This window comes from Python bivittatus, unplaced genomic scaffold, assembly GCF_059951505.1.
Source record: "Python bivittatus isolate LINGU-HERP-01145 unplaced genomic scaffold, Pbiv_v1 ctg000080_np1212, whole genome shotgun sequence".
Taxonomy (NCBI): Eukaryota; Metazoa; Chordata; class Lepidosauria; order Squamata; family Pythonidae; genus Python; species Python bivittatus.
Genome location: NW_028277035.1, coordinates 37,667,617 through 37,695,454, shown reverse-complemented (window position 1 = coordinate 37,695,454; position 27,838 = coordinate 37,667,617). Strand labels below are relative to the sequence as shown.

The 27,838-nt window shown below is 39.4% G+C and overlaps 2 protein-coding genes across 5 annotated transcripts in view; one reads left to right on the top strand and one right to left on the bottom strand.

The window, feature by feature from the left end:
• Positions 1 to 13,905, top strand: part of FAT2 (FAT atypical cadherin 2) — a 62,133-nt gene extending 48,228 nt beyond the window's left edge. Inside the window, exons 19-23 of the mRNA XM_025167839.2 lie at positions 1,500 to 1,645; positions 7,498 to 7,939; positions 9,123 to 9,279; positions 10,602 to 11,185; positions 13,385 to 13,905. Of these exons, the coding sequence (XP_025023607.2) occupies positions 1,500 to 1,645; positions 7,498 to 7,939; positions 9,123 to 9,279; positions 10,602 to 11,185; positions 13,385 to 13,905 (1,850 nt within the window). The remainder of the gene's footprint in view (positions 1 to 1,499; positions 1,646 to 7,497; positions 7,940 to 9,122; positions 9,280 to 10,601; positions 11,186 to 13,384) is intronic.
• Positions 13,906 to 22,078: 8,173 nt separating this feature from the next.
• The window catches only part of LOC103067319 (proton-coupled amino acid transporter 1), a 32,312-nt gene continuing 26,552 nt past the window's right edge, over positions 22,079 to 27,838 (bottom strand). For 2 of the 4 annotated variants that reach the window (XM_025167840.2, XM_088133867.1), the window contains one exon: positions 22,080 to 27,137. In XM_025167840.2, the coding sequence (XP_025023608.1) occupies positions 26,878 to 27,137 (260 nt within the window). In that variant the 3' untranslated portion in view covers positions 22,080 to 26,877. Of the gene's footprint in view, positions 27,138 to 27,838 lie in introns of all 4 variants that reach the window. The other 2 variants (XM_088133866.1, XM_007430057.3) reach the window with 2 other exon arrangements.

Below are 27,838 nucleotides of genomic sequence, written 5' to 3'. Positions count from 1 at the left end.
TCTCATGGTACAATGTCTGATATGTTTTTATTCTAAATCCTGGCATTTTTATTGCATTTGTTGTTCAGATTGCATAGACCATGTGGATACTTATCTATGCAGGTGGAAAAAATTATCCCAGTCAGGTTCAGAACTGAGTTTAGAAAAAAAATGAATTGCTTCCAAAAACTGAGAAAATAGCTAATTTATTGCAAACAGAGATTTAACTCTGTTGAGCTCCCAGTGGCATCTTAGTGAGTTTATTAACTGAATTTTGTCTCATCACCTCCAAATTCACTCTGTCCTGTGCACACATTTATCTTGACTGTTGCTTCATAAGCAGTGGAATGGATAAGGACAGAAAGCTCATCCTTCTACTTCTCTGACAGCTGGCAGAGCCACACAGCATGCCATATTTGATGGGAAATGTGAGCAGTTTGCTCAATGCTACTAAGCGATATGAGACTCATCTAAGCCAGAGAAGAATCTCTGTGCCAGACATCATAATCTGTATGTCAGAGATGAATAACCTCTGCCTGATTTCTGTTTGTGATGTGGATTGCAAAGAAAAAGAGAACAGGAGGATAGGACTTGAAGAGCAAAATAAACCTCTGGGGTTCTCCTGGACTCATGGCTCCTACTCAAAGAGCAAGTGGCAGCCATGACTAGAAGACCCTTTGCACAAATACATCTTGTGCACCATCTGCACCCTTTCCTACATTGGGAGGTACTGATCATGGTCACTCAAGTCTTAGTCATCCCCCAAATGGACTACTGCAGCATGCTCTACACAGGGATGCCCTTGAAGAGCACTCGGAAGCTCCACTTGGTCCAGAATGCAGTGGCACATGCAGTAATGGGCATCCAATGGTACACCCATGTAACATCACTGTTATGTGAACTACACAGGCTCCCAGTTGAGTTCTGAGCACAATTCAAGGTGCTGGTCATCAACTGTAAAGCCCTACATGTTATGGGGCCAGGTTACTTGTGAGACTATTTATCCCTGGTGGTCTCTGTCCATTCAACTAAATTTGGCAGGGTGGGCGTGCTCTGAGCCTCCTTGGTGAAACAGTGCTGCCTGGTGGGGCCTCAGAAGTGTGCTTTCTCTGTTATGGTACCTGCCTTATGGAGTAGCCTCCCCCAGAGATACAGATTGCCCCTATTCTGTTGGCCTTCAGCACAGTGAAAACCTATCTTTCCCCCCAGGCACTGGGGCTGGGATATTGGTGGAGCCAGCATGGTGTGGTTGATTAATGGATACAAGTTTTATTGGGACCTCAACATTGTTTTAAACATTTCTTTGTTTGTGTTTGTTTTAATTATAGCGTGGTTTTGATTCTTGTTTGCTGCTCAGAGTTCCTCCTGGTAGATGGGAGGCTACATAGGTTTGTTTAATAAATAAATGAAACAAAATAAGTTGGAACAATTAAAAGTGTTATATATTGTATTAGATGTGAAGTGCAACTGTTTGCAGCTGTTCTGCTTTAGACTGTAGCCTTCTCTGCTTATGTTGTCAGGCACAGCTTTGAGGTTCAGCGGACACAGTTACATATGGTACCACCACCAAGGCAAACGGGACTGGCAGATGCAGTTCCACTTACAAACCCACCAGCTCCATGCCATACTGCTCACTACCAATGGAAGCAATAGCGCTATTCTACAGGTAGGATTCATCATTCCTTACATACAGTCTCTCCTCTGACCATACGAATCAGCTTTTTCTTGATCTGCAGTGAAACCACTCCTCAAGGCAACTAGCGCACTGTTACCTCGCCTCCTTGATAAGAGTCTTTACTTATATATAAAATTACAGTTTGCCAAATAAAATAAAAGGGTGGGGGTTTTCTGCCAAATATAATAAGCTCCTCTAAACCTGGTTACATGCAAAACCACATTCCTTGATCCTAGCTGGCTGCCACCATTAACTCAGTACAAATTTGTGTCTTTCAAGTGGACCAAAGGGTTGATTTGGAGAACCAAAAGTTGATCAGGATGTGGCATAGGAGGTATGTGATAAAAATAAAAATAACGGAATAAATACACGGATTCATTAATAAATAACACAGGAAGTATTAGATTAAAAAATACAGGGAAATATGTTACAGGGAAAAGATATAAAAAGTTTTAATCTGACCTCATTTTACCTTTGGAAGTAAAGGGCCAGATGAGAGGTGAGGGCATGTGTTGTCTGTAATTTCAGAAGAGGAGGAAAAAAGGAATGTAACAATTTCTCAGCTGTTTCAGTGCCCTCAGATCACAATGTCTGCATCCGAATTCAGTGGGAAGGCAACCTGCATTCACTGTTGCAGTTTTCACCAGAGACACTTTAGCATTTTGTGTTCTTTCCTTCCTCATTTCCTCTCTTTCTCAACTTGAATAATATCCTTTATTGTCCAGTGAAGTTACTTCTGATTTACACTCTCCTGGTTCTTCACTTTCTTTATATCACCTTCTCCTTCCTTTTCCTTTCCTCTCCTCTCAGTTTAAATGCCTGCTGTTCAGCATTGCGTTCACCACCATCAAACTGCTTGTGCTTTAGCTTTGGCCATAGGCATACTCAGCTAAATTGAGTGATGGCAGAATGACATCATCTTTGCAGAGACATTACAATGCAAACCCTCCCTTTTCATATTTGGCCCTAACACAGGACACAAGCACATAAATTACAGGGTTTGTGTCTTGCCACTTGCCTCTCTGCCCTGCCCTTTATACATTTGTGTTTGCATTTCCAGCTGTGAAGATCAGTCATGAGTTTCAGCAGCTATACCCACTACAAGGATTTGGGGACAGTCAATCTGTCATCAGTATCTGGGAAAATTCTGAGTAAACAATAAAGTAACCTATCTGTAACCACCTTGAATATTATGCTGTGTCTATTGCAAGTTAGTATGGATTAATCAAAAAGAATTCCTTGCAAATTAAGCGTATCTCATTTATTGATAGGGAAATTGTATTAGTAGATTGTGGGAATATAATATAACTTGATCTCAGCCAAGGACTCCTCAGGTTATTTCATGACACTCTGTTTAGCAAGCTTGTTTAAGTGTAGGTTGAAGGATACAACTACTAAGTGGATCCATAGTTGACTTTAAAGCCAGACTTACAAACTATTTACCTTCCTCATCAAACTAAAAGGAGAGATTAAGTGGGACCCCACAGGGTTTGATGCCAGCTTCATCCCCTTCAGTATTTTTATTTGACTTGAGGAATGATGAGGTGGAAGGAATAATTATATGAAATTTAACAGAGTATGCAAATGAAAAAGAAATTAAATGTACAAATATTGGAGAGGGCAGTAGCTTAGTGAAACAGTAAAAGCTACTCTTTTTGTTGTTCATAATTTGGCAGGCACTTTATTTGTCAGATTGAAATTTTCCAAGTTAACTCTCAGTATAGTTGCTTTGATCTGCTATGCCAATCTCTGCTCCATTGAACTTAAATTGTTATTATTGACTAGGCTACTAGAACTGGGCTACAGAACTTTGGACATCTATTATATGACAGCAAAAACATCCTGAAAACAAACCTGATGCTGCCATCTAATGGTCAACCCAGTTTTTTTTTTTTTTTTACCAGAGCAACCCAGATCTGGTAGCTGTATTGTTAGCTATTATTGCCATATTTTTGTTCTTTTTTTTTTTTAATTGCAAGCAGCTCTGAATCATCCCAACACATTCGTTGTATGGGATATACATGTTTTTACCAATCAAACTCTGTTTGCCAAAGACATACAGGTTACTGCCCAACATCTCTACATTCTGTCTCACACCTATTGAAGTAGGTCGGATCTTTTTCCTGTATATTTCATCCATATGAAGTTATGTACTGCTTTGAAAGCCATGCTTCCTGCATTCAGTGGAAAGAACATGCTGTAACAGGCCTGTAATTAAATACACTGAGTATTTTGTGATGATACGTAAGTGGAAAAGGCAATCACAGGAATCCTTGTAGGTATCCAGTGCTTAAGAATCTTTGTGTGAAGATAAAGAACCACAGCACTGGGATAATTAAGGCTGTTTAGGCAGGCTGATGACAATTTGCAGTTACTTTGTATATTTTATTAATTTTCTAAGCATTTCTGGGTAGTTTGCATGCTAAGTCTGGGCTAAAAATAATTTATGTGTTGCTGTTTGTTTGCCTTGGATATCTCCTAATTGTTCACACATTTTCTCATTTCAACTGAAATGTTTGTAGAGTCTGTTATTTATTAGAGCAGAATTCCCAGTTTGCTCAGATAGCCTGTCTACGTTGGTGATAAAGGAACCGGAACAATGCTGAGCATTATTGGAAATCTAGTGCTAGAGTATTTTGAAAGACTATCTCTGATGAGAAGGTCTCTCCTGACCAGAGACACCATTCTCTATCACAGCATATTTTTAACTTTTTAAGTTTTCTTTGATTCATAATAGCATGGTGTGTTTTTAGATTATGAGATAAATCTTATGTTATGTACTTCTAATGGCCTTAATGACAGAAGACTGGTTAGAAGTTTAATAAAGTTAAAGCATATAAAATGTTACTGAAATGAAAAACTTAAGATCTACAATATAGAGACAATAACATCAAAACATTTTGTACTAAAAAAAATCTCACTAGCTGCCTGTAACTCTTAAGTATGAGACTTGTCTGCTTTCAAGTTAATCATTCAAGAATCTTTAAGCCAAGTTTCCAGGCTAATTCAGTTGGGATCTGGAGCGTATGTTACCCATTGACCTGAAGGAAAATATGTATTTATTCACAGGAGACAAAACTTTTGCTCTATTAAGAGGACTGAATGGATGGCTATTGACCATTATAGGTATATGATTTAAAGTACTTTACAGTTAACATGACTTTTGAAAGTCATGCTACATGATTTAGTTTTTCATGAACAGTTTAGATAAACACTGATAGATTATAAAGGGAATACAGAATTCCTAATACAACCACATGAACATTTTTGTTTATATTTCTCCCACTGCGGATCCTGTATCCCCTTCATAATCTATCAGTGTTTACCTAAACTGTTCAACTGTTTTGCTGTATGTTTAAAATCTGTGTGCAACTCAAAGGAATGTGCAGCACTAGTAACTTCTCAAGAAATGAAAAAAACACATTTACTTATTTGTTTAACATATTTATATGGCTGCCCATCTACCAAAGGCACAATGGGTGGCAACATTATCCTCCAGATACAGTTTTCTATTTATATGTTGGTGACTCATTGATTTTAATACAACTTGATGGAGAAGTGAGATTTTACAATTTGTTGGGTTTCAGGATTTTAATACTTATTTCCCCTTTGCTGCTGCTTAATTTTGAGCACTATTGCCATTTACAAAAAGATCAGCATCCTAACACTAGCCAGGGCATAAATACAATGCATTTTAATAGATAAATTCAGTGTAAATTACCTTTGAATCTCTTGCCTTACTTGCTTTCTGATTCTTTAATCAACCTATTTATGCACTTGAGTTGCAATTCTGTAGACCCTGGGGCATCTCAGAGATTGTATGGAAGTATAGCTTCCTCCTTCCAGGGATATAGAGAAAGCTCTACCCTGTGAGTAACAAAACTCTAATTCCTAAGGATTAGTACTGTTGTCAGAACAGTTTTATGTAATTGAGGCCTAATTTGTTTCATACTTTTGAACAATACCGGTGCTATTGGTAACACGTCTCACTTCTGTGTATAATTTTGTTGCAAAATTTTGCAGTACAATCACTGGATAAAGAATTTTTCATAGGTTCATTCATAGGTGATCTCTATATATCCCACATTATCTATAGGCTTTCTCAAGGATTTTCCTTTATCTCTTTCTTTGCACGACATGACTGATTCACTATGTTGCTATCTATGGATAATGACTAACTTTGTGATTGAAGAGTAGATGATCAATGGGCTCCATAGGATGAGAGGCCCTTATCTTGTGCCTATTCTAGGATTTTGTCTGAAGCACTGATTATTTCTGAGGCAGGCGGGGAGGAAGATAAAATGTTTTCTCTGAGAGAAGGAGAGAGGTCTACTCATGGTTCCAGTCCTGAAGAGGACTGCTTCATCAGGAATGGGAAGAATAGCCCCAGCTCTGCCTGATTGAGGGGGGGGGAGGGGGGGCTGGAACTATAAATTGTTTTATAAAGAAAGTAAGCTGCATACTTTCCTTGACCATAATTATTTGTTCCAAATGCAGTCATTCTCATCTAACTTGTTTTATAGATAATCCACTGTCTTGATTTCTGTATGTATAATGTCCTTAGGAACAGTAGAGAGAAAATGTTTTTCTTGGGAATCTCTGTAAAGTTACAGCCTTATTTTCCCCCACCCTCCCATAACCTTTCACTATACTACAGCATTTTGAACTTTACACATGCAGACATGGTACCATCCTCCTGACATTTGGCAAATTATGGTTTAGAAGCACAGTGACACATAATTCCATGTGTTGGAGGCTTAAGCTGACCAGTAACAAGCCCAGCTTGGCTTCCCCTCTGCTGACTCTGCCAAGGCAGAACTGTCAGCTGCTTTCTCCTGTTTGAATCCTGTCGGCACTCCTATCTGGTTGCAGTAAAAAAAAAAAAAAAAGCCATTCTGGAATAGGCAGCAACATCTGTAGCATTAACAGGGTGAGAACAGGATCATTGCTAAGATTGCCCTGCCATTTGATTCACTTGAATCCAAAGGCCAGAAGTATTCTTAAATGTCAGTGTAATTTCTTCATTTCCAAATAGATAAGAGGCAGGAACAGAGACAGCCAGGTCAGGCCTCCTGCTGTCATGCTTGGTACTCCAGATGCAATAGCATAACCCCTTCTTTTCAGCATGCGCTTATGGCAAAGAGAATTGCTAGTGCAGCTGAAAAGAAAAGGAGGAAAAGGGATCTGGAAAATCATCTCATTTTGAAATCAGTTGCACTTCTCCCTCAAAAGAAGAAACAGCAAAGGTGAACAGGTGTTCCATCTTTTTTTTTAGCACTATATTAGAGAATGTACATAGTTAGTGTCAGTAAAAGCTTCATAAGCATAGTCTTTAATATTATTGCCTGTGTCTTAAAATGGCATGAACGAGTGTTATTAGTCATGTTAGCAGAATTAATCCTGGTTTTTAAATTCCCTAAGAGAGGGAAGAAAAAGTCTTGCTTAACTTCCCTTAGCCCTTTTGTCCCTCGTTTGTCCACACAATAATAAATCCAGGAGGATTGGAGCAGGGAGAAAGAATGGACTTTGAGTAGCAAGGATTTGATTCATCAGAAATTATAGAAGCTAACTGAAACCTAACTGGAAAGTTATAACCTGAAGTGTACAAACTGTCTAGTGTCAAAGAATTATTATTTTGGAGTGATAATTGCTCAGTGAGGCATGCAAGGCAGTTTGATGTTGAAATCTCATTAGATATTTCAAAGTGAAGCTGCCATTTGCTTGGCCAACAAATAAATAAATAAATAAATAAATCTTTAAAAAATGTTTTGGATTCTTAGACCTTAGCAACCCAAATGGATGCAAAATGCTTACTTTAAAAATACTTTGTATATCTTATGCAGCTTGTTAATGGAGTACCTCATCTTGGATACAGATGTCGGAGTGGCTTCAGTGCGAACCTTTCATCTCACCGTTTTGTGAGTGACAGAGTGTGGCATTCAGTCTTTCTAGAAGTGAAAAGCCATTCCATCCGTTTGCTTGTTGACGACATGGGAAATGACTCTCTCCATCTCCCAGAGACCTGTAGTATTTCCCATTCCACGCGAGATCTGTTGATTGGGGGGCTAGTGCAGCACCATCAGCCTCAGAGAATCACTGGTGGGTTTAGAGGTTGCCTGAATGCTATTACCGTGGATGGAAGAAATGTGGTGGTTCTGCCCAAAGAAAAGCAGTCCAGAGGGATTGTTGAAGAATCAAGCATTAGGCAATGCTGTCCACACACTGGTGCCTGTAGCAGCAACCCCTGCCTCAATGATGGACTCTGCAGTGAGGTACAAGATGGAGGTAAGCGTGGTTTATAGCAGCTCATCTTAGGGAAATTACAAGGATTTGTGAAATATCTATGCAACTAATCACATAGGCTTCTCCCTTCTCTCTCCTCTTCCTAGCTAATTAACCTGCATATTCCAAAGTTGAGTGTTCTGAAAAGGCACACATTTCTGGGGGATAAAGAAAGGGGAGATGCAAAATGGCCAAGTTGCATGTTCTCAGTTTTTGTTGTTGTTGTTATGCATCAGTGAACTGCATGTTTTAACTCCCGTTTGCAGGATTTCCTCTTAATACAGGAACTGATAGGCTCCAACTGTAATTAAATATTGTTGTAAACTGCCTTACAACAGGGTGATTCTGATGGAAATAAAGCATTGTTACGGAAGTGGGTGAAGAGGAGTCTCCAGCAGAGTGAATAGAATTAAAAATAAAAGTGATGATGCTCATGGGTGAAAATGATACGTTTAATAAGTGAGGAAGAAGCTCAGTTGCACTAAATCTTTGTGTAAATTATTCCTCTGCTTGCAAGGGCTTTTCCTTTATCCTGGGGAGAGAGGAAGAACCAATGGAAGTGACTTTGATACTAATCCATGGTAGTGAAGGCATCTACCGTGAAACTCTTTGAAGCACCTTCTCTAGGGTTAGGGTTAGTTGTGTGCACTGTTACATCGGCCCAAAGCCTGCTGCTGCAGCTGATTGGCATGTCCTGACAAATGAGCAGCTAACACAAAGTGGAATACACCCCTCCTCCTTTCCTAGAGCAAACAGTGAAAAGATTAGAATTCCTGTCTGCTCAGCACCTCATTTAGTTCAGCTGCCCTTCTTAAAACAACCAAGTTCACCAAGAGAGGGCATGCAAGTTCAGGTCCCTGCAGATTTATATTCAGGTCACTGGTATATGGTTGAAGTGTACTTGTGAATATACAGTATCTTTCGTATCAGTGCTGCCATCTGCAGTGTCAATTGTTGTGCATGTAACTGTAGCTACCAAAGTGATTTAAATGGAGACATCATACTCCCGGCTTCCTAGTGGAGGTTTCAGTGCACCAAAAAATATATCTTGTGAAGAGGAAATGTGCAACTAATTGTTATAACTCTCGTAACATCATCTGAATCATGTTCTGATTTTGTGCATGGCTGCACTACCCCACTTTTTAAAAATAATTTTCTTTGTTTTTATTTGACCTATTTTTATTAGGTTACTCTTGCACCTGCTCTACACAGTTTTCTGGAGATCACTGTGAAGTGGCTGATGGCCTTTGTGAAGGCAATCCCTGTTTACATGGAGGAACATGTGATCTTTCTGAGAAAGGTGGCTATACTTGCCATTGCCCAGAAGGATACTGGGGGGAAAGGTAAGAATATTCTCTTGGTGCTGCCTCCCCTACATGCTTCTGAACTTGAATTACACTTCAGCAAGGACGTCATGCCTGCATTAAATCTCCAGCAGTGCATATATTCATCATACAATGAATACTGTAGTGTAATAGCCATGTCTATTTAGGATATTATGAATACAGTAACCAGTTTTAGAACAATTGTTTAGATTTTGCTCACCTCACATCAACTCAAATGTTAACCAGTGGTATCAATTTATAGAATCATTGGCAGTTATGATTAAGATCTATTTGTTTATCTCTTTATTTCTTGGCACTTCTTTAGATAGAATGAATGAATGAATGAATGAATGAATGAATGAATGAATGAATGAATGAATGAATGGATTCGCATGTAGAGAAATTAACGGATACGCTTGTGTAAATAAGCAAGACTGAAGATACGCTATCAATGAACATTTAAAATTAATTGCTTCGTTGCATGAGTTTCTGCTGTGAATATCCAGGACATGATATTTAATTGTACTGTGACTGTGACTTTGTTTCTTTTATATGACATGCCCATTGTAACTTGAGATTTTAAGGCTAATGGAATTGTGTTTATATAGACGAATGTTTTATAAGAAATGCTCCCCTAACTAGACTATATTTTACCTTTGCCTGCTTTACTCAAAGTATCAGTATCTTTTGGAGGGGTTAGGTGAGGTCAGGTTGTTTTGAGCTAATCAGCAGTCACAAGTTTGGTAATTGCATGGCTCCAAAGCTCTGGAGCTCATTCAGTTAAATGTTTCTGAATCCTTTGAGTTTCCACTTAAATTTGAATTCACTAGCACAGCAATCCTATGTGTTGAGCTCCACAGATTCCTGCCAGCTGGGCAGAAGTGATCAAGATTGGTATTTCAGCTTTCTTCCCACTTCCCACCCCATGACCCAGACCCAGGAGTCATCTTGGAGGGTCTCTTCAGTAAGCATAAGAAGATTTCTAACATGAGATGTTTCTCTTCTGAGGTCAAAGCTCTTACTCTATTTTAGAGGGGAAAATATAGAAAATCCTATGGACCAGGGATAACTTTCTAGGAACTGAAAAATTATATGTATTTAAAGGGCAATGTTGATTTCTGTCTCCCAATTCTTTCCTCAACTTCATTCTTATACTGTAAAGGAATGAACTGGAGAAATCAACTGAATTCATGGTAATCTTAAATGTATCACTAATATGTGGGAAATGGCAATATGCTTGTGTCTCCTTCTTTCCTCTAAAAGCCCTGCTTCTAGTTTCATAACTAGAGTCACTGGTATTTGCTTGCTGATGTCCCATTATCATCTGTCTTCCATCACAGATGTGAAAAAGTCGCTGAGAAATGTTTGAAAAATCCATGTCAGAACTCAGGGCGTTGTGTGAATAGTGAGGGTTCTCTTCACTGCATCTGTACAGATCACTTCCAGGGAGCTTTCTGCACCCAAAGAATTGCGATTCCAACTGTTAGTCCATCCAGTGGGATTTGGAGACCTGAAGAGATTGCCAAGATTTCTGCTGGGGTCTTAGGTGTAGTCATCCTGGTGACAGCTTTTATAATCATCCGCAAACACTACTGCCACAAAGTCAAGGCTCACAAGCCAGTGGCCAAAGAAGATCCAGACCTGCTCTCCAAAAGTGAATTCTCAAAAAGTGTTGGGGTTGGCACACAAGGTCTTCCACCCATTGAACTCAATATTCTTAACAATGGTCATCACAACCATTTCAGTGCTCCAGACCCAGCCAAGCCTGCAGTGTCAGAATTCACCACCTTCAATTCAAGCAATCTGCAGAAACAGCGGGGTGCCATTGTATGCAGCGTGGCTCCCAATCTCCCAACTGCTGCACCCTCATCCAACTCTGATAATGATTCTATCATGAAGAGTACCTGGGCTGGAGAAAAGATGGGTTTGTTTTATCTTTGTTTTTTTCCCCTTTCCTCTGTTTCACTGGGTCTTTCCAAGTTATGTTCTTTCCATGCTCTAAAGCCACACTGGCTATTCCTAAGTTTTGGGGTATCCAGCTGTCCTTTTTCATAACAGTACGTGTTATGGGGGTTTCAGTTTCCTCACATTTAAAACATAAATCATACATTTCTTCAATTCCCTTTCCAGTTAGTGTATCATTGTCCTATCCTTTGAATGGTAGTTACCCAAGTATCACATCTAGTTAGCAAAGTGTGTGATATCAGTCAACATAGTGATGCAAGGAAGTTCTAAGTAGTCGAACGTAGGCAGGATTTGATGTTGAAGTTTCTCAACTATTTTTCAAATGGATTAAGTAGGCCAGTTATGACTGACATATACCAATAGCAACAGTCTTCAATAACAAAATTATAGTTATGTACATATACCTCATATTAAAGACAACATGAATAGTACAATCAGTCACAACAGAAAGAGCAATTTCATAGACCATTTCTATAGGAACATGGGCAAAGCACAAGTTGATAAGGATCAGAGAATTATAAACAAGTCATATTCAGAGGAAAAATTCTATACATAGAATCAAAGAATGTTCAAATATATCAGAGACAATTCAAATTTGTACTGAATTGTAACTTTTAGTATGAGGAATGAGGAAAAAAATTAAATATATGTGATATGATCATATTAAGTGTAATCAATTAAAATTGAAATTTACCATTCAGTTAAATCAATTTTATTTTTCTGGGCCAACCTGCTTTTTCAAGTGCCACTCTGTTGACTTAGCAAGATCAAACAACAGCTTTGGCATACCACTTTTTGGCAGCCTAAATGCAACTGTGTTGCTCTTTGCTGATGCTTGTTTTCACACATAGAAGTAGGAACACAACTTTGCATTACCTGCCTACAAAATGATGCGCAGCACAATACACCGAAACCCTCCCACATGAACTCTAATTGCAACCACTGGTCATATGAACTTAAAATCCCCCATAGCAAATAACAACAACTGGACACAATAGAAATGGACAGAAACTCAGGACATCAATTACAAAAAGTCACATTACTTGGAAGAGCACATATATTACACAGGTATATTTAACTATCCTAGAACCTTGGGAAGGATCCAATAGTCAAAAGAACCAAATCCAGTCCGAACTATCTGGTAGACAGTGCATGAACAACAAAACCACCAGCGGCAGCAGTTGACCAAGAAATCTGGCAGATATGCAGCTGTGAGCAGTCTCCTTTTTTTCTGGCAATGTGCTTGACAGATGCCTTCCTTTGAATGCTACATCCCCACATCAATCCATGCAGCCTACACAAATAGCAGCAAGAATATGATTGGACCCTGGTCTTCTACTGGGTAGATTAGCAAACCTTTGAAGAAAGGCAACTGAATCTCAAATCATAAGTAACAGTCCAGATGCTGGGTTTCGAACAGTCAGAACACTCAAAATGAAGTTTGAAGGAGCTAAGTTTTATTCTGAGGTTGGAACCAATCACTAAGTTTTGTTTGGACCTCAAAACAAAGTTCTTGAAACACACATCTTGTTTTGAGATCACAACTCTCAAAACAGCTGTTCTGATGTCAGAATGTTTCTGGAGCCATCTCAAGTTCAAGATGTTTTGTGCATCCATAGAAGCAGTAGAATTGCAGGATACAGTCAGCATGAGCAAAGGTAGTAGAGTAAGGACAATGAATGACAGTAGTGCTAATGACACAACCTTGATAGATTTGAGAATTTGTCAAGAACATGTGATTCACTCCTGAAAATATCCACCAATATATTTGCTTGCCCTGTCCCAAAGTCCATCAGTGCATTTGATTCAAGCAGTGAAAAATCTTTGTCAAGAATTCCCTCAAATCAGAGCAGGTACTGCATTGTTCCAAAATTAGAATTAACAGTAACATGCTAGACCTTAAAAAAAATGTTTTTAGCACCTGGTGGGATGTTGTCTGTGAGTAGACTATTTTTATTCATGCTTGGTAGGCTTTCTGCAGAATTTACATAGTTCAGATTCTTAATTATACAACAATATCTAAGAGAACCAGCTCCCCATGGCAGACCTTCAGAATATGAAAGATTATGTGGCTAAGTGTGAAAATGCAATGAAATAATAGCTATTCCAAATTACACATTTATTAAGAGATACTCATGGGCTTCTGGTTTTATTTCAGTGTATCCAGGAGAAACAACCTACTGGCCACCAAGATACCAGTCAACAGACAGTGAAGAATATCATCAGTATGAAGTTATTGGTACTCCCCTTCCTCCTTCTCCATGCCACCGACCTCCTCCTTGTGTAGACTCAGATCCAGTTGGCCTTTATGGTGGCTTTCCTTTCCCACTTGACCAAAGCAACAAGCGGGCCCCTATCCCTCCCCGCTACAGCAATCAAAATCTGGAAGACTTCTCGCCGCCTGGTTCTGCTGAATTACCTTCTTCCCAGTGCCAGAATGAATACACGGCAGTCAGCTACTACCCTTCTCAGCTGGTAGAAAGTGAAGGGCCACCTTACCATCCAGGCAACGGTCACAAGAGGGTTAGCATGAGACTTAGCGTGGCCCAGCCCTCATACGCCGACTGTGAAATGAGGCCTATGCCCAGTGTCAGAACTCAGCCAGCATTGCCTCCTAACTATGAGGGCTCCGACATGGTGGAGAGTGACTATGGGAGCTGTGAAGAAGTGATGTTTTAACAGGAACTGTTGCTTGAAATCAGATGAAATACAGTATATCTGCATTCCTGATGTATCTGAAGGAGAGGACATTTAAATCAGGTATAATTTACTGAAATGTGCAACCTCTCCATTTTTAACAGCTGCATCTTCTCAGGTAACTATGCCAAAAGGTAGCATTGATGCTTCTGCCCACAGCCCAGACCCACTTTTCTGGTTTGGGTAGATCATGTTGCTGTTTAGAGTTGGATGGTTTCTGGAGAGGAAGAGGGAGTTGCAAACCAGGAAGTATAAAAGCACTTTCAATGAGTGCTGGTTAGCAACTCCTTTTCTTGGTCACAGTGATTCCTTTAAAAGCGAGTGGCAAACTGCAGCAGTTCTCCCTGCCCCTCATACAGACTGCTTTGTTCATGTATCTCATACCAAAAATGCATACATTTGTTGTAATCGTGCAACAGAAGGGACTTACTGGTTGTCCACTGTAAAGGTAGCAAAACTGATAGTCAAATGGATAGCTTGCTGTAAAGTTCAGGGAAATTGGAACTAAAAACACTGAGTAGCAGTTAGAATTCTTTTATGGTGCCTTTATTTGTAACAGCCAAGGTTTTCATTGGTCTAAAACAGTGTTTCTCAACCTTGGCAACTTGAAGATGTGTGGACTTCAACTCCCAGAATTCCCCAGCCAGCAAGAATTCTGGGAGTTGAAGTCCACACATCTTCAAGCTGCCAGGGTTGGGAAACACTGGTCTAAAAACTCCTAGAACAGAACTGGGAGGTTTTGAGGACAGGGCTGTCCTGGATTTCTTTCACTGGTCATTCAGTCACCTGACTGAAATAACATGAAACTTTACAAAAGGAGAGTGTTATTTCTATATCACAGGCATTGCCTTTAATCTAGGAATTTGTTATTTCTATTAAGAAATATACAAGGGTTCCATATTAATCCAGAGAAGGCACTCATGGATGGTGTTTGATGGACATTATCTTTTTCTGATTCTCATAATTTCCCAGAAATGGTGATCAAGGAGCTCCATATTCCTACCTAGGAAATAAAGTCAACACTTTCTAATTTCTCATTATCTACATCAGCCTGAATATATTCCATAAACCACTGCCTTGAACTATTCATGTTATGGATATGGTATATATGCATATATTGTACAAAGTTGTATATGAGAGAGAATGTGTGTGAGAGTCCATTTTTGGGTTTACATGGGAAAAACAGACAAAAAAGGGGAGTAGAGTGGATTATTTAATACAAGGCTGGCCCATATTTTAAATGCACTGTACATCTTTGGTTATATTTCTCTGTGAGAGTTTATTGTGAATATTTGTTCATAAAAAGCAATAAAAGAATTTTAAAATGTTATACCTGTAGATGACTGGGTGGTGTTGGATAATCAATCATGTTATCCTGGCTTGCAAAAGGTTCTGAGGTCAGAATGGCCCGGCCCCAAACACCAGACCTATCATCGCCATCATCATCATCACCGGTTCTGCTTTAGGAAGACTTTCCTCCGTAGCTTTAGTTTCCCTCCCCAGATGGACAGTGTTAATAGCCGCCACGCTTAGGTGGCATAAAACTGCAGGAGAAGTTGCTTTCTCAGCTTCGCTCCGGAGCTCCGCAGGGAAAAGGGAAACAAAGCGCTCGCTGGGCCCGAACCGGGGAAAGGAGGCAGGTCTGAACTCGAAAGGGAGAGCGAGAGCGGGAGCGGGAGCCTCTCCTAAGAGCGAGCGAGGGGGGCGAAAGAGTACAGGTAAGTGCAAACCACGCCTTAGCTTTACACCTGACCGCAACTCCTCTGCCCTCCTTGAAACAACGTCGCGGGAAAAAGGAGGCGATCGGACAGCAGCGACAGACAGCGGCGAGCGCCACGAGGCGGACCAAGGCGCGGAACGGCCAGGCTTCTCCGCCCCCGGCTGCTGGAAGGAAACGGAGGCGAGTCGATCCCAGGCGGGCGTGGGGCCGCGCCGCCTACAGCGGTATACAGGGGCCGTTTGGGAAGTGCGCTCCTCTCCTCCTTTCCCTTCCCAGCGAAAACCGCTAGCCGGGAATGATGGAGCGCCGCGTCTGCTACGGCACGATTCCGAACAGTCCAGCGCTTGGGAGAGGCGAGTGGCCGACACCGCGTTGAACCCTCCTCTGGCTTGGCCGCCCACCACTTGCTCTTGCCTTGCCTCTCCTTGAATCTGGAGTTTGGATCGAGCCTCATTACCTCCTCCGGAATTACTACAGAAAAAGCAAAAGATTCGAGGAGTCCAGGCCAGGTGCCCCCAGCAAACTTCTGCAAAGAGCCATGCAAGGGTCCCCCAGCCTTTGTGGTCCTCTTTTAAAGGGGGCTATGTGGTGACCTCGTTGGCTTTAGCAAGTTTGTCGAGGGCCCCACCACATCCAAATAAATGGGAATGGAAGAGGAAGAGTTGCAGAACCACCCTTCTGCTGGCTTGGGAAGGGAAGAGGGCCTCTATCCCATCTGGGTGGTGACTTTCCTTTCCTTTGTCCTTGTGGTCACCATCACTGGGTACATCCTCGGGAACTTCTTGGTGATTCTGTCAGGCCACAATAACAAGAAGCTGAGGAAAGCAGGTAATGCTGGCCACAGCAAGAACATCTGGAGCCCTCAACCTCCAAGCCTGCCCCATAGCCTGGAACCCATGCCTAAGTGGGCCTTACATACTTCCTTGTCCCTTCCACTCACTGCTACAATCTGAGGAAATGCTGACAGTCACCCACTAGAGCAGCCTTTTCCCACTTGTTTCTGATCACAACATCCATAATCCCCTGATGGCACAGGCAGTAGGAGCTTTAGTCCACAAAACAGTGTGCAAGGGTGGGGGTGTTTATGGAAAACTTTGCAGAAGCACAAAACTGAGACTGAGTGAATTAAGATTCTGTCATCCAGTTGCATGAACGTAATTAGAGCTATATCAGTGTCCCATTGTTTCACATGCACATTGTTTCACATGTAGATGTGTAGTAGATATTGCTGACAGGGCAGGACCCATTGCAGCCCACCTTCCATGCTCCAGGAATGGAGATGCTGGATAAATCAACTCCTGCCCTTTGAAGAAAGCCCCTTTTAGATATTCCACAAAGGGAAACAGAGGAAGAGTAGAGGGAAGAGATCTGTATATAGGATCTCCTGCTTGTGTTTTGCTTATCAGGATCTCTGTAAGAATGCAGTCATTGCAAAAGGATATCCATTGCAGAATAATTGCTCTGGGGGAAAGTTTTAATACCTCCTCTGATGTCAGTATCTCTCTTGCTGTGATTCTCCCCCACCTACATTCTGAAGAGCTGAGACCAGCTGTGTTTGTTAGCAAATTTGGAGCCAGTAGAAGATTGCCAGTCAATACTCCAAGTGGCCTTCTTTGTTGTTGTTTTTTTCCTGGCATCTTAAAGAATTAACAGATTTCTTGTGGCATCAAGTTTCCTTGTCCCTTTATGGATGTATTGTCATTCTAAGCTGAAGCCTCCAAGAACATTAGAATCGGACCCTTCCAAGATCCTGTTTCTCACAGGCCATAATCATCCTTTTCTGTTGCTGTTCCCCCAGTGACTGATATTTGGCTTCTGGAAATAATGCATAGCTGTTTATATTTTCTTAGAAAAAAGATGAGTTGAGCAAAACAAGAACGGAATAAAGCTGGTTTAAAGAAGCAGTCCAGCAATGCAATTTTTCCCATTGCCCCAAAGAGTCAGTGTAAGGTATGCATAAGCAAGGATATGGGAAAAGACCATGTCCTTGGGGTTTTGTCTTAGTCTCATGTCTTTTTATCTGTACAGTACAGAAACCAGATTACAAGAGAATATACAGTACCTTCTTAGAGATGCAATTGTTTAGCCAATCAGAGAGCACTTGTTTGTGAAAAGGCACCTTTATGAGGATATATAAAAAATATTTTATGGTCACATGTCAATTTTGTTGAGATAAATTATACATGCAGTTAAAAAACATATATATTCTTATAAAATGCTAGTGACTAAAAGGAGATCTATACTCTCCTGGTATTAACACAACTTTTTTGGGTCTACTGAATGAAATTTCATATTAACTGATCTCAAACTGTGAGGCCAATCAGAAGACAAGTTCTAAATTCTGTATGATGCTACTGGTATATAGTGGAATGCTATTAGACTTCCTCTTGTAATATTTTGTGATATTTTTGAAGAACCTAGAAAGTTCAGTTAATTTTCTCTGAAGAGTAAATTGAAACAAGTTAAATTGCATAAGTTTTTTTCATGATAAAGAAACGTGACAAAAGATGAAATAAGAGCCAAGTCTCTGTGTGATGCTTTCAGTTACAAATCATAGTTCTACAAACTACACAAACTTCTACAGTTGGAATGACTAATCATAAGCCAAGTATGGTTTATTTACTTATTTTAAGAAAACAAAACAGTTTCATACAAGAAGCTGAGAGTTGAGTATTTTCAGGTGGAAGGCTCCTAGTGCTACCAGTCAAAAGTCATTGCTCAGATAAATCATCTTTCTCTTTTTATTGGATTATTTGTGTAAGAAAAAGGGTTTGTAGAAAACCATGGGAAAGCTTTGAATGGAAAATGCCACTGTTTGGACACTTGCAATGGAATTGTACAATAAACACTTGGACTGGAAACACCCTCTGAATTATGGTCAAAGGTGAGGAGCACAGATGGTGTTGTTTGGATCCATTTCTCACTTTCTGGCATATAATATTCAATCTACTATACAAGCTGTGCATCTTTGTTTCTTTAGCTTGGCCTCTATGAGCATGAAAGAAAATAAGTAATATGTGTAAATTGTATATTATCCCATTCAGCAAGGAAAAATGGTTTCTTCTCAAGTGGGGAGACTTTTTATTGGGATCCCAGCTCTCAGAATTTCTATTCAGTCTGACCCTTGACCCTTCGGTCAGGGTGCAGAATGAGTGGATTACTGGACTCCTTCCAGTAATAAGATCTGAATTAATTTCCTTGCCTGAAAGTTGTAAATAAAGAGCTGGTGTGAAAGGTGGTGAGAAGACTTGATATCAAACTTTCTGATAGATTAATATGAAATGCCTAGTGGGTATAATGGAGATGAAAGATGAGAATTAGTTCCTAGAGCAAAACCTATTATCCAAGCGTTTATGGATTTAAGCGATGAATTTCACCCATTTGTAGTACAGATAGTCCCCAGTTTAAGAACGAGTTCTGTTCCCAAGATCTGTGCTTAAGTCAAATTTGTATGTAAGCCAGAACAATATTATTGTATGATATTGTATAAGTAGTATTATGTAATGAACGCAAACCATTGTGTATTTAACTCAAATCACTGCATATTTAACTTGAATTTTGCTACAGTAGGCTCCATTCTTAACTATAAGTCATCTGTAACCTGGGCATTCTTAACCCAGGGACTATCTGTATTCATGGTTCATCTTGGTTAGGGGTTAAGGGGTTATTCAGGGTAGAGGACCTACTTTGCATGGAGGCTGTCCCAGATTCAAACTCTAGAATTTTCAGATGGGGCTGATTCAAGACAACGTCCCATGTTCCTTGACAGGAAAATGGATGCTTTGGAAAAGATACAAAGTTCATTGTACTCACAAACATACTTGTGTTTATAACTGCCTGGGTCTTACATAAAAGATGGAACCAATACTGTGTTGACTGTCCTTACTGACAGTCTCCACTGCAGTAAAAAGGGATGTTCACAGGTGGCATTAAGAGTGAACAGTGAAATTTCTGTTGTTAAAACTGAAAAAGTTTATCTTTTGAAAGGGATTTTTCAAAATAAAATGAGCAGGTGTGAAGGACCTCCTTTCTGTGCTTTTAATTTGTCATCTCAAAAAGAAATGTGGAGAACTGTGTTTTTTGTGTTTCTGTTTTTAGAAAGGGAGACTCTTATTCTCACAATTAGTATTTTCAAACTGCTAGATCTTAAGTATAATTTTATTATTATTATGGTTGTCGTTGGTCGCATAGTCAGCCAGTTGTTTAGACCAGATTTGGCATCATCATCATCATCATCATCATCATCATCATCATCATCATCATCATCATTATTATTATTATTATTATTATTCAGCATGAAAACATTAGAAGGAATCAGGCACTGGATCAAAGAAGGTTGGATTAGCAAAGATGCTGAAAATACTGTAGCTGCATAAACATCAATTGAAGGCCAAATATTGACACCCATGCACAAACCCAAAGCAGAATTTTGATCTAAACAAAAATGTTTTTCAGATACCCCAGTACTTTTGACTTCCTAAACTGAAATCCATCTAAATGGTTTAGGTTTCAAAATATAACAAAAAAGCTAGTGTCTTGATACCATCAATAATGCCAATTCAGTGGCACTACATTCCATGCTTCCTTACTTGTGACTGTGTGCCTTTAATCAATAATTTAATTGCATTTCTTTGATACCTTCAAAATGTTACCGTTCCCCCTCCTTTTTATTTTTAACTCTTTTAATTTCTTTTGTTTTTATCAACTACAGTATGTAGAATTTTATGCATGTATGTGCATATGTTGGTCAAAGACCATAATGAAGTTTACTATTACTAAATAAATCAGATCATGATCTAGTCATACTGAGAACAGAAAGGCAAAAATAAGTGGGACTTATTTATGCTCTTCTTGTTCCATCTATTTCAGTGGATTCAGTCTAAACAAGATGGTCAAGCATATGTTGCCATATTAATTAGTATTATTTCAGATTATATAACTTTTATCACATTTTATTATGTATGCACATAAAACTTCTCTCTCACATACATACACATGTATATGCCAGGGATGTGTTGCCAGTGAAGGCACTTGGAAACTCAGGCCACACACTTGGTGCTCCACTACTAGGGATAGCAACATCTTCAACAGTCTTCATCTGGGTCACTAAGGAAACCTGCATGGTAACCAGCAATTATTCCCAGAGAAAGTAAATCATGTGGGAAAGTATGTGATGTGATGCTTGCTAACTTCCTAGGAATGAATTTCAGGTCAATTAGGGATAGTGGGGAGTGGAGAAACTGAAGCTGGCTTTGTTAGAAAAGCAAGCCATTCATCTAACATCACCGGTAAGATCCGTGTATACATTTTGCTTTTATAAAAGACCATTTAACACATCCATGGATATTACTCAGTTATCCAGGATTTATAGATGAACAAATGAGCGGCCCTCCCCCAGTTTTCTGCATAAGGAGCTTAAAAAGGGGAGAATAGAGTCATCAGAAAAAGCCAAGGAGCTGGAGAATCTTCTGTAGCCTTTGTTGCTCAATTTAACAATGTATGATGGTTGAGGTTTGAAAGTATTATTTATGCTAATGTTCTAATTTTAGTATTGGTTACCTTTCATTCATAAGCTGAATGGATCCAACAAGAATCTGTTCTCTTTGGCCACTGTCATTTCCTTTACCCTGGTCACTTTAAAAATGTTTAGTTCTTAAAAACAAAACAAAATATTCACATTGGCTATTTTTTTCTGTTAAATTGGGAGGTATGTAGCTTTGAGAATCAGACTACCAACACCTCTACTTTACAGGTCGTTATGTCTCAAAATAAGACAGCAAGGACTTATTCAAGTTACTATTATCCCCTATGATAGAACATGTGATTTTTTTTTTTTTTTTAAGTTTTGTTCTGGTGAAATATGGAAGTAAATGATGCGTAGGTGGGCAGTTTTGTTCCAAGGTCAAACTTTCATTCCTTGCACACCCCTAATTCCTGACTAAAATTTCTGTCAGTGGATTTTCCGTGAGTATAGGTTGCATAAAACCTACTTGGCTAAAGTCCTATGCTTGCTCACAGTTACATTTAAGCATAGTGTAAGACCTATTTTTCCCCACAACCACCACCCTGAGTGTAGGTTGGGCTCAGCTTCCATGACTGGATTTGAACTTTGCTCTCTCCAATCCTGCTCTGGCAACCTCTACGCCATCCTGAGTACTCACTGTCCAAAGAACTGGGGCACACATTTGTATGAAATACTCTTATATTCCAGGTATGAATACGCTTGTATTGCAACTCTCTATGGTCAGTGGGTCCTGCCACAGGTTTGTTGGTTTTTAAATTGTGAATGCTCGTTAACAACAATGGCTGTCCTGATTTTGTGTAGTTTGCTAGCTGTTCAGACACCATTTTGGGGAGTGGCCAGTGCATGTTTATCATCGCTTTATTTGTTAATCTTCATTAGATATTATAAATTATAAGCAATCTGAAAAATTTCAAATAAACTCACTTATAATAAAGTAAAAAGCTGACTTTATTGAATAAAATAGCCTAAGTCTCCTACAGAGTATACACAGTGTACAAAGTGGCTTGCTGTATACACACGTAGGCACAAATAAATACACAAACTGATTTGACAGACACACACATAGTTTCCTATCTTCAAAGTCACTCCTTCTAAAAACATTTGAGGATAATTGCATGCATTTCCCAAATTTAGATTACCCAAAATAGGTTTGCTTGATTCTGCCCCATACTGAAATATGTGATACCAAACCACCTTAAAAGGAGGAGCAATGTATTTATATTCTCCTCTAGCTAATTGAAGGCAAAGGCTCAAAGTAGTAAATTATGAGTAACCTTGAGGAATTGGAAACTATTCCCAAAGCCTGGCTCTGTACAAACCTTAGCACAGGGGCTTTCATGTAGTCTCTACTGAAGTAAAAATATGTAGAGTTTCAGTTTGGCAAAAATACATTCTAGATCTATGCACAGATCTCAATACCTTCAATTTGGCCCCTTTTGGAAGTCATTTTTGGGGACTGATAATCATAGATGTTTGGGGAAGACCCAAGCTGTGTTTGGATTTACACACAACTAACCTCACAGGTGCAGTCACTTCTTTTACAAATAAAATTAAAGTAACCAAACTTGACTTGAGACTAAAATGCCCTTTTATCCATTATCAGAGACTGAATAGACCAGGTGACAGAGATACCAACAGATGGAGAGAAACATCAGAAATATTTACTTCAAATCCCATAATTACTAACTCAGTATGACACTGCTTCCTAAGAATTATGGGTCCAATTCTGGAGATCTGGGGAGGACCAAGATGGAGGAAGACTACATTACAGACACAAGTAGACAACAGATTAAAAAACTCTCAAGATGTAATTGCCCAGAACATGGCAAATGCTCTAGCTTTATCCTTCTCTGAGAACTACTGGAAACATTAAAGGGCAGGTATATAGAGAATTCAATAATACAAAACCACCTCTTTCTGTGCTGTGCAGGAAAATACAAATAGGCTGCAGATTATCCTAAAGGTGAAGAAAAAAGAAACTGAAAAAGCCACGAATCCCCAGGATAATTGTATGCAGGTAGTTTTAACAAGCATACCCAGACAAGACCATCTGCCATGATGCCAAGGATGTAAGTTATAATTAGCAGTAATTCTGATACTATGCGTGATGTAGACTTTTTTCATTAAAATCCTGGCTGGAAAAACAGTTAATTTTCTAGAAGTCAAGTAGAAGCATTATACCCCCTGAGAAGAATGCTTAAAATAGTGTTCAGTCAGAATACAAAGTTTTACAGAACCATTACAAAGACATATTAAGGCATCTACCGACAAATAAGGGAATACTTTCATTTCATGCAGTGGCTGTGAATAATAACTGTTAACCACCTTGGACACCCAGGAACTAGTAGAATTCTATCAATACCATATTATGGGAAGACTAACTTTTCAAATAGTGGAAGTTCTACAAACCAAGAACAATAGCATTCTGACCTTCAAAGTGCTAAAATCCTGTTTCCCTAAGGAGGTTCAACTTAAGAATACCCACAAAATTGGTCTTATGGAGCCTGCTATCTGAAAAGTGGAGTAATCCCAGAGCTAAAGAACCAGTATCAAATTCTATAATCTTTCTTTGCAACTTCATTAAGTTCCCTTGTGTTTCTAATTTCTGCATCCATTCTGCCTTTGCTTCAGTAAAATAATGGATATACTAGTGTTCACACAATCACTTATCAAGTTCAAGATAAAGTGTAAAGACAGCAAAAGTGCACAAGTGTAACCCTATCAATTCTACTGTTTGTAATGATTACAAAGTAAAAATACCAATTTATTAAAAATAAGTTAAAAACGTGTCATTACCATTTTAAATTGATTTTATTTCCTCTTGACTACTCTGGCTTAGAATTGTGCAAAGGTTCTGGTTAACATTTGTAAAAACTTGTACTAGCACTAACACTGCAGGGCTCTGCTTAGATAACTTCTCATGTCTTAGTGTTCTGGGTTCACTGGCAAAATTTAAAACAATTTTAACTTACATTTTAGGATTATGTTGCCAAGAACAGAATATTGAATTTGTCTATTTTCTCACATGCTTCACTATATAGGGAGAGAAATATATCCCAGAGTCATTAAGACATCCATAATTTTAGAAGAATGAGAAAGGGGATAGGAAGCTAACTGGCAATTCATCTAATTACTGCATCAACAATATAACAATGCGTAAAAAACAGATAAATCATTACAATGATATATTTAAAACCAGTCTACATAACCTTTCCAAAATAATTCATAAATCCTACATATCAGTATCTATTTAAAATGTTAAATAAATATTAGGGTGCCATGACTTTTTTTTTTTTTTTTTATCTGTGCTCAGTCGTTACCGACTCTGCATTGACTGCTTGGACGAGTCCTTTGCAGTTTTCAAGGCAAGGTGTTTCGGAAGTGGTTTGCCAGTGCCTCCTTCCTAGAGCAAACCCCAGCTGGTGAGCGCAGGGGGCGGGGTTTCCGTTGCTTCGCGCCCTTTTCGGGCGCGCACGGTTTTTCGCGCTTACCAGCAACTGCTCCCGACTCCTTTTTGCAAGGCGCCGCCAGCATTTTTCCTCCCACCAGAGTGAGAGTCCCCATTTATCTACTCACATGAGTTTTCGAACTGTTGGGTTGACAGGAACTGGGGAGGAAACAGGAGCTCACCCTGTTTAACGCGAAGGCTGGACTCGAACCGCTGAAGCGTCAGCCATTTCTGGCCAGCAACTTTCAGCGTCATTAAGCCGCTGCGCCACTGCGTCCCCCAGGGTGCCATGACTAAAGAGTGATAATTCCTCACTTCCATCTTCATCCTGTATGGCTATTCATGAAAAAAATCAAAGATACAGCCTAACCGTGATTACAGGAAGAGATAAAAGATGGTTGGCATTCCATCTTCCTTTTTTAAGTTATAAACTGACAGAAATAAGCTCTACTGAATTCAGGGAGCAAGAATTGCTCCCAGGTAAATTGCATTTGAATTATAAGTTAAGGATTACAGTCAAATTCAGACCCCTTAGCTAACTGGATAAAAACAAAAGAAACCACAATGCAAGCCACATGCATGATAGTTTTAGAAAATGGAGATGGTAGCATCAAATATTTGATAATGCCATGAAGCAACTGAAATCTTAAAACAAAAAAATTAAAATAGCCTTTGGGTAAAGTATTCAGTTTTAACACTGGCTTAGTTAATTAAGGCTGCATTTGCATGCAGACATACTCAGAAGAATCTGAGCTTTACTAGGAATCCAACAACCTTCTTAGCAGTGTCATTTTCTTTTAATTTGGTAATTAGCAGAGCAATGACTTACATTTCCCACAAAATATGGCAGGGCTTTGGTTAAAGCAAGCTTGGGCATATTTCTGGGCTTTATCTGCCTTTGTTCCTGAGAACAAGGGCAATTTTATCAGTGAAAATAATAGAAAACAGGATGTGTACAGCACTTTTAATATGAGAATCCTTATGAGCTTGCTCAATCAATTTATCTATTTTGATTGACTAGCTTGTCGGGGCCTCTTCACATGTGAAAGAAGGAAACCGTGGGAAAGTTGGACCCATGAATTTAATCTAGGTACACACGCTAATGGGCTATGATTGTTAGGAAGCTCTCAAAGTGTTTCCATAATCCAGAAGTAAAAAATTCAGAAGATACAACCATGCATCTCACTCCCCTTGTGTTTTCTTATACTGTATACATGTATACTCGTGTAAAATTATTCTTGTTTACACTGAAATTGCATTCTTATTGGATTATAAACATGACATTCAGGGGATAGCATTTCCAATTTTTCAAAATGTATGCTTAGCGAATGCCCTTGAAGCTATGATAGCAAAGCTTACAACAGAGAATTGGGTTATAATATCCTATTGTTCATCTTTGCTATAAATACACAACTATAATAAAAAATTATTTCTTTAAAAACATCTTTCAATCCCATGTCCAGCTCGTACATGTATCTTTCTCCCAGAGCAACTTGATATCAAGTCTGCTACAGAATCAGACTGAGAGGATGCTGGATTTAGCAATATAAACCTTATGTCCCTTTTTATATGCAGTCCAAGTGGTATTGCCTGAGCATTACTGATTATATAGCTCGATGGTGCTTATGGTTTTCAGTTATTGCCAGTAGACATACAACTTCATGGGATAGGAGCATTAACTTACAGCATCTGTTTTTAACATTACACACCAAGTTTCATTTGCTCTTCCTTCTTCTGTTTTAGCTACCAATCTCAAGCTATATATCTCTTTCCATGCAAATATCCAAAGGAGGAATTTACATTAGAAATGAGACACAGTTTCTGGAGTGACAGCCTGAAGTAGTTTAGAACAAGAACAATGAAAACAGAGATGGATGGGTAACATGATGCTCAAAGGGCTTCATCAAAATAACCTTTGAGGAACATTAGGATTCTTAATTCTCCCCACATTCACTGCTCTTGATCCAGAAGTTTAGTAAAATCCAGGATACTTGCAAGACATTCAGTTTCTTCCAGGTAGGGATGATCACCATTTTTTTGTTCTGATGATGCCTCTTAAATCAACCCATATAAAAAAGAAGCATAAATAAATAAGCGCACTAAAAAAGAGCCCCTTCTTTTCAACCATAGCCTTAACTGTTTCTCTGTAAAATAAATAGATTTGGAAAGCAAGAAGGAGCAACGAACGTCTGCAGTTGCTATGAAGGACATCAAGATCCAGCTGAACTGCAGATAGTGGTTCAAGATGAAACAGGTTACAGTTCATGGTAAAGCGGCGGTGGCATTGAACACAGTTGGCACAATCAGTTCCAAGAGGGATTCATATGTCCCCACAACAAACCCAGTAAAACCAAGGAGGCTGATGAGGATATCTTTGGTTATGATGAGCGGGTGCATGCCTTCTGAATAATAGGTGAAGATCTCCAAGATGGGTGGGATAATAAGTGCTAGAGCGCTGCTGCTTACTGAGCCTACCAGAGCTATGACAATGTCCAAGCGAGGAATCAGTATTGCAAGTGCACCTGAGGGGTAGAAAAGGAGAAAACAAACACTTTGTCAGGGAAGATGCCTACTGAAGAGCAAGCAGCTGCAGTAGTTTGCCACTGTTTACTGCCAACTTCAAATGAAATAAACATTATTTTAATTTCAGAGTATGTTTTTAGTCTGTAATGAACTCTTCTGGCAAAATAGAAGGGGACATGAACTTAACAGGTGCATTGAATCATGACAAAACGTGCCGTCAATATGTACCCTTAAAGTTCAGAGATGGAATTTTTAAACAACTCTAAATGAATCCTTACATCCAGCAACAATATTATGTATTCCAAATATATGTACTATTGCACTAGGCCAGGGGTCCCCAAATGTTTTGAGGTGATGAATGTCTTTGGAATTCTGAGAACATGACCTGTGCCCCCTGTGGGGTGACTTTCCATTCATACGATGGCTTCCATACTGGTCATGTCACATCACTACTAGCAACCTAAGAGGATTCTTCATACATCCTTTTTAGCACCCAAGACACTGCCAATCAATCTTGCAGCTTACTTTTACCTTTGGGGTTGTGGGGAGGTGTGTCTATCACCAAACAAAACTGTTGGTGAACTGCACTTACCCTCAATTTTTATTTTCTGCAGAGCCCAGTAACTTTCTTAGCAACAGCAATTATCCTGGATGCTGATGTTTTGCAGCATGCTGCTTCCCAATAAATTAAAGTGTGTGT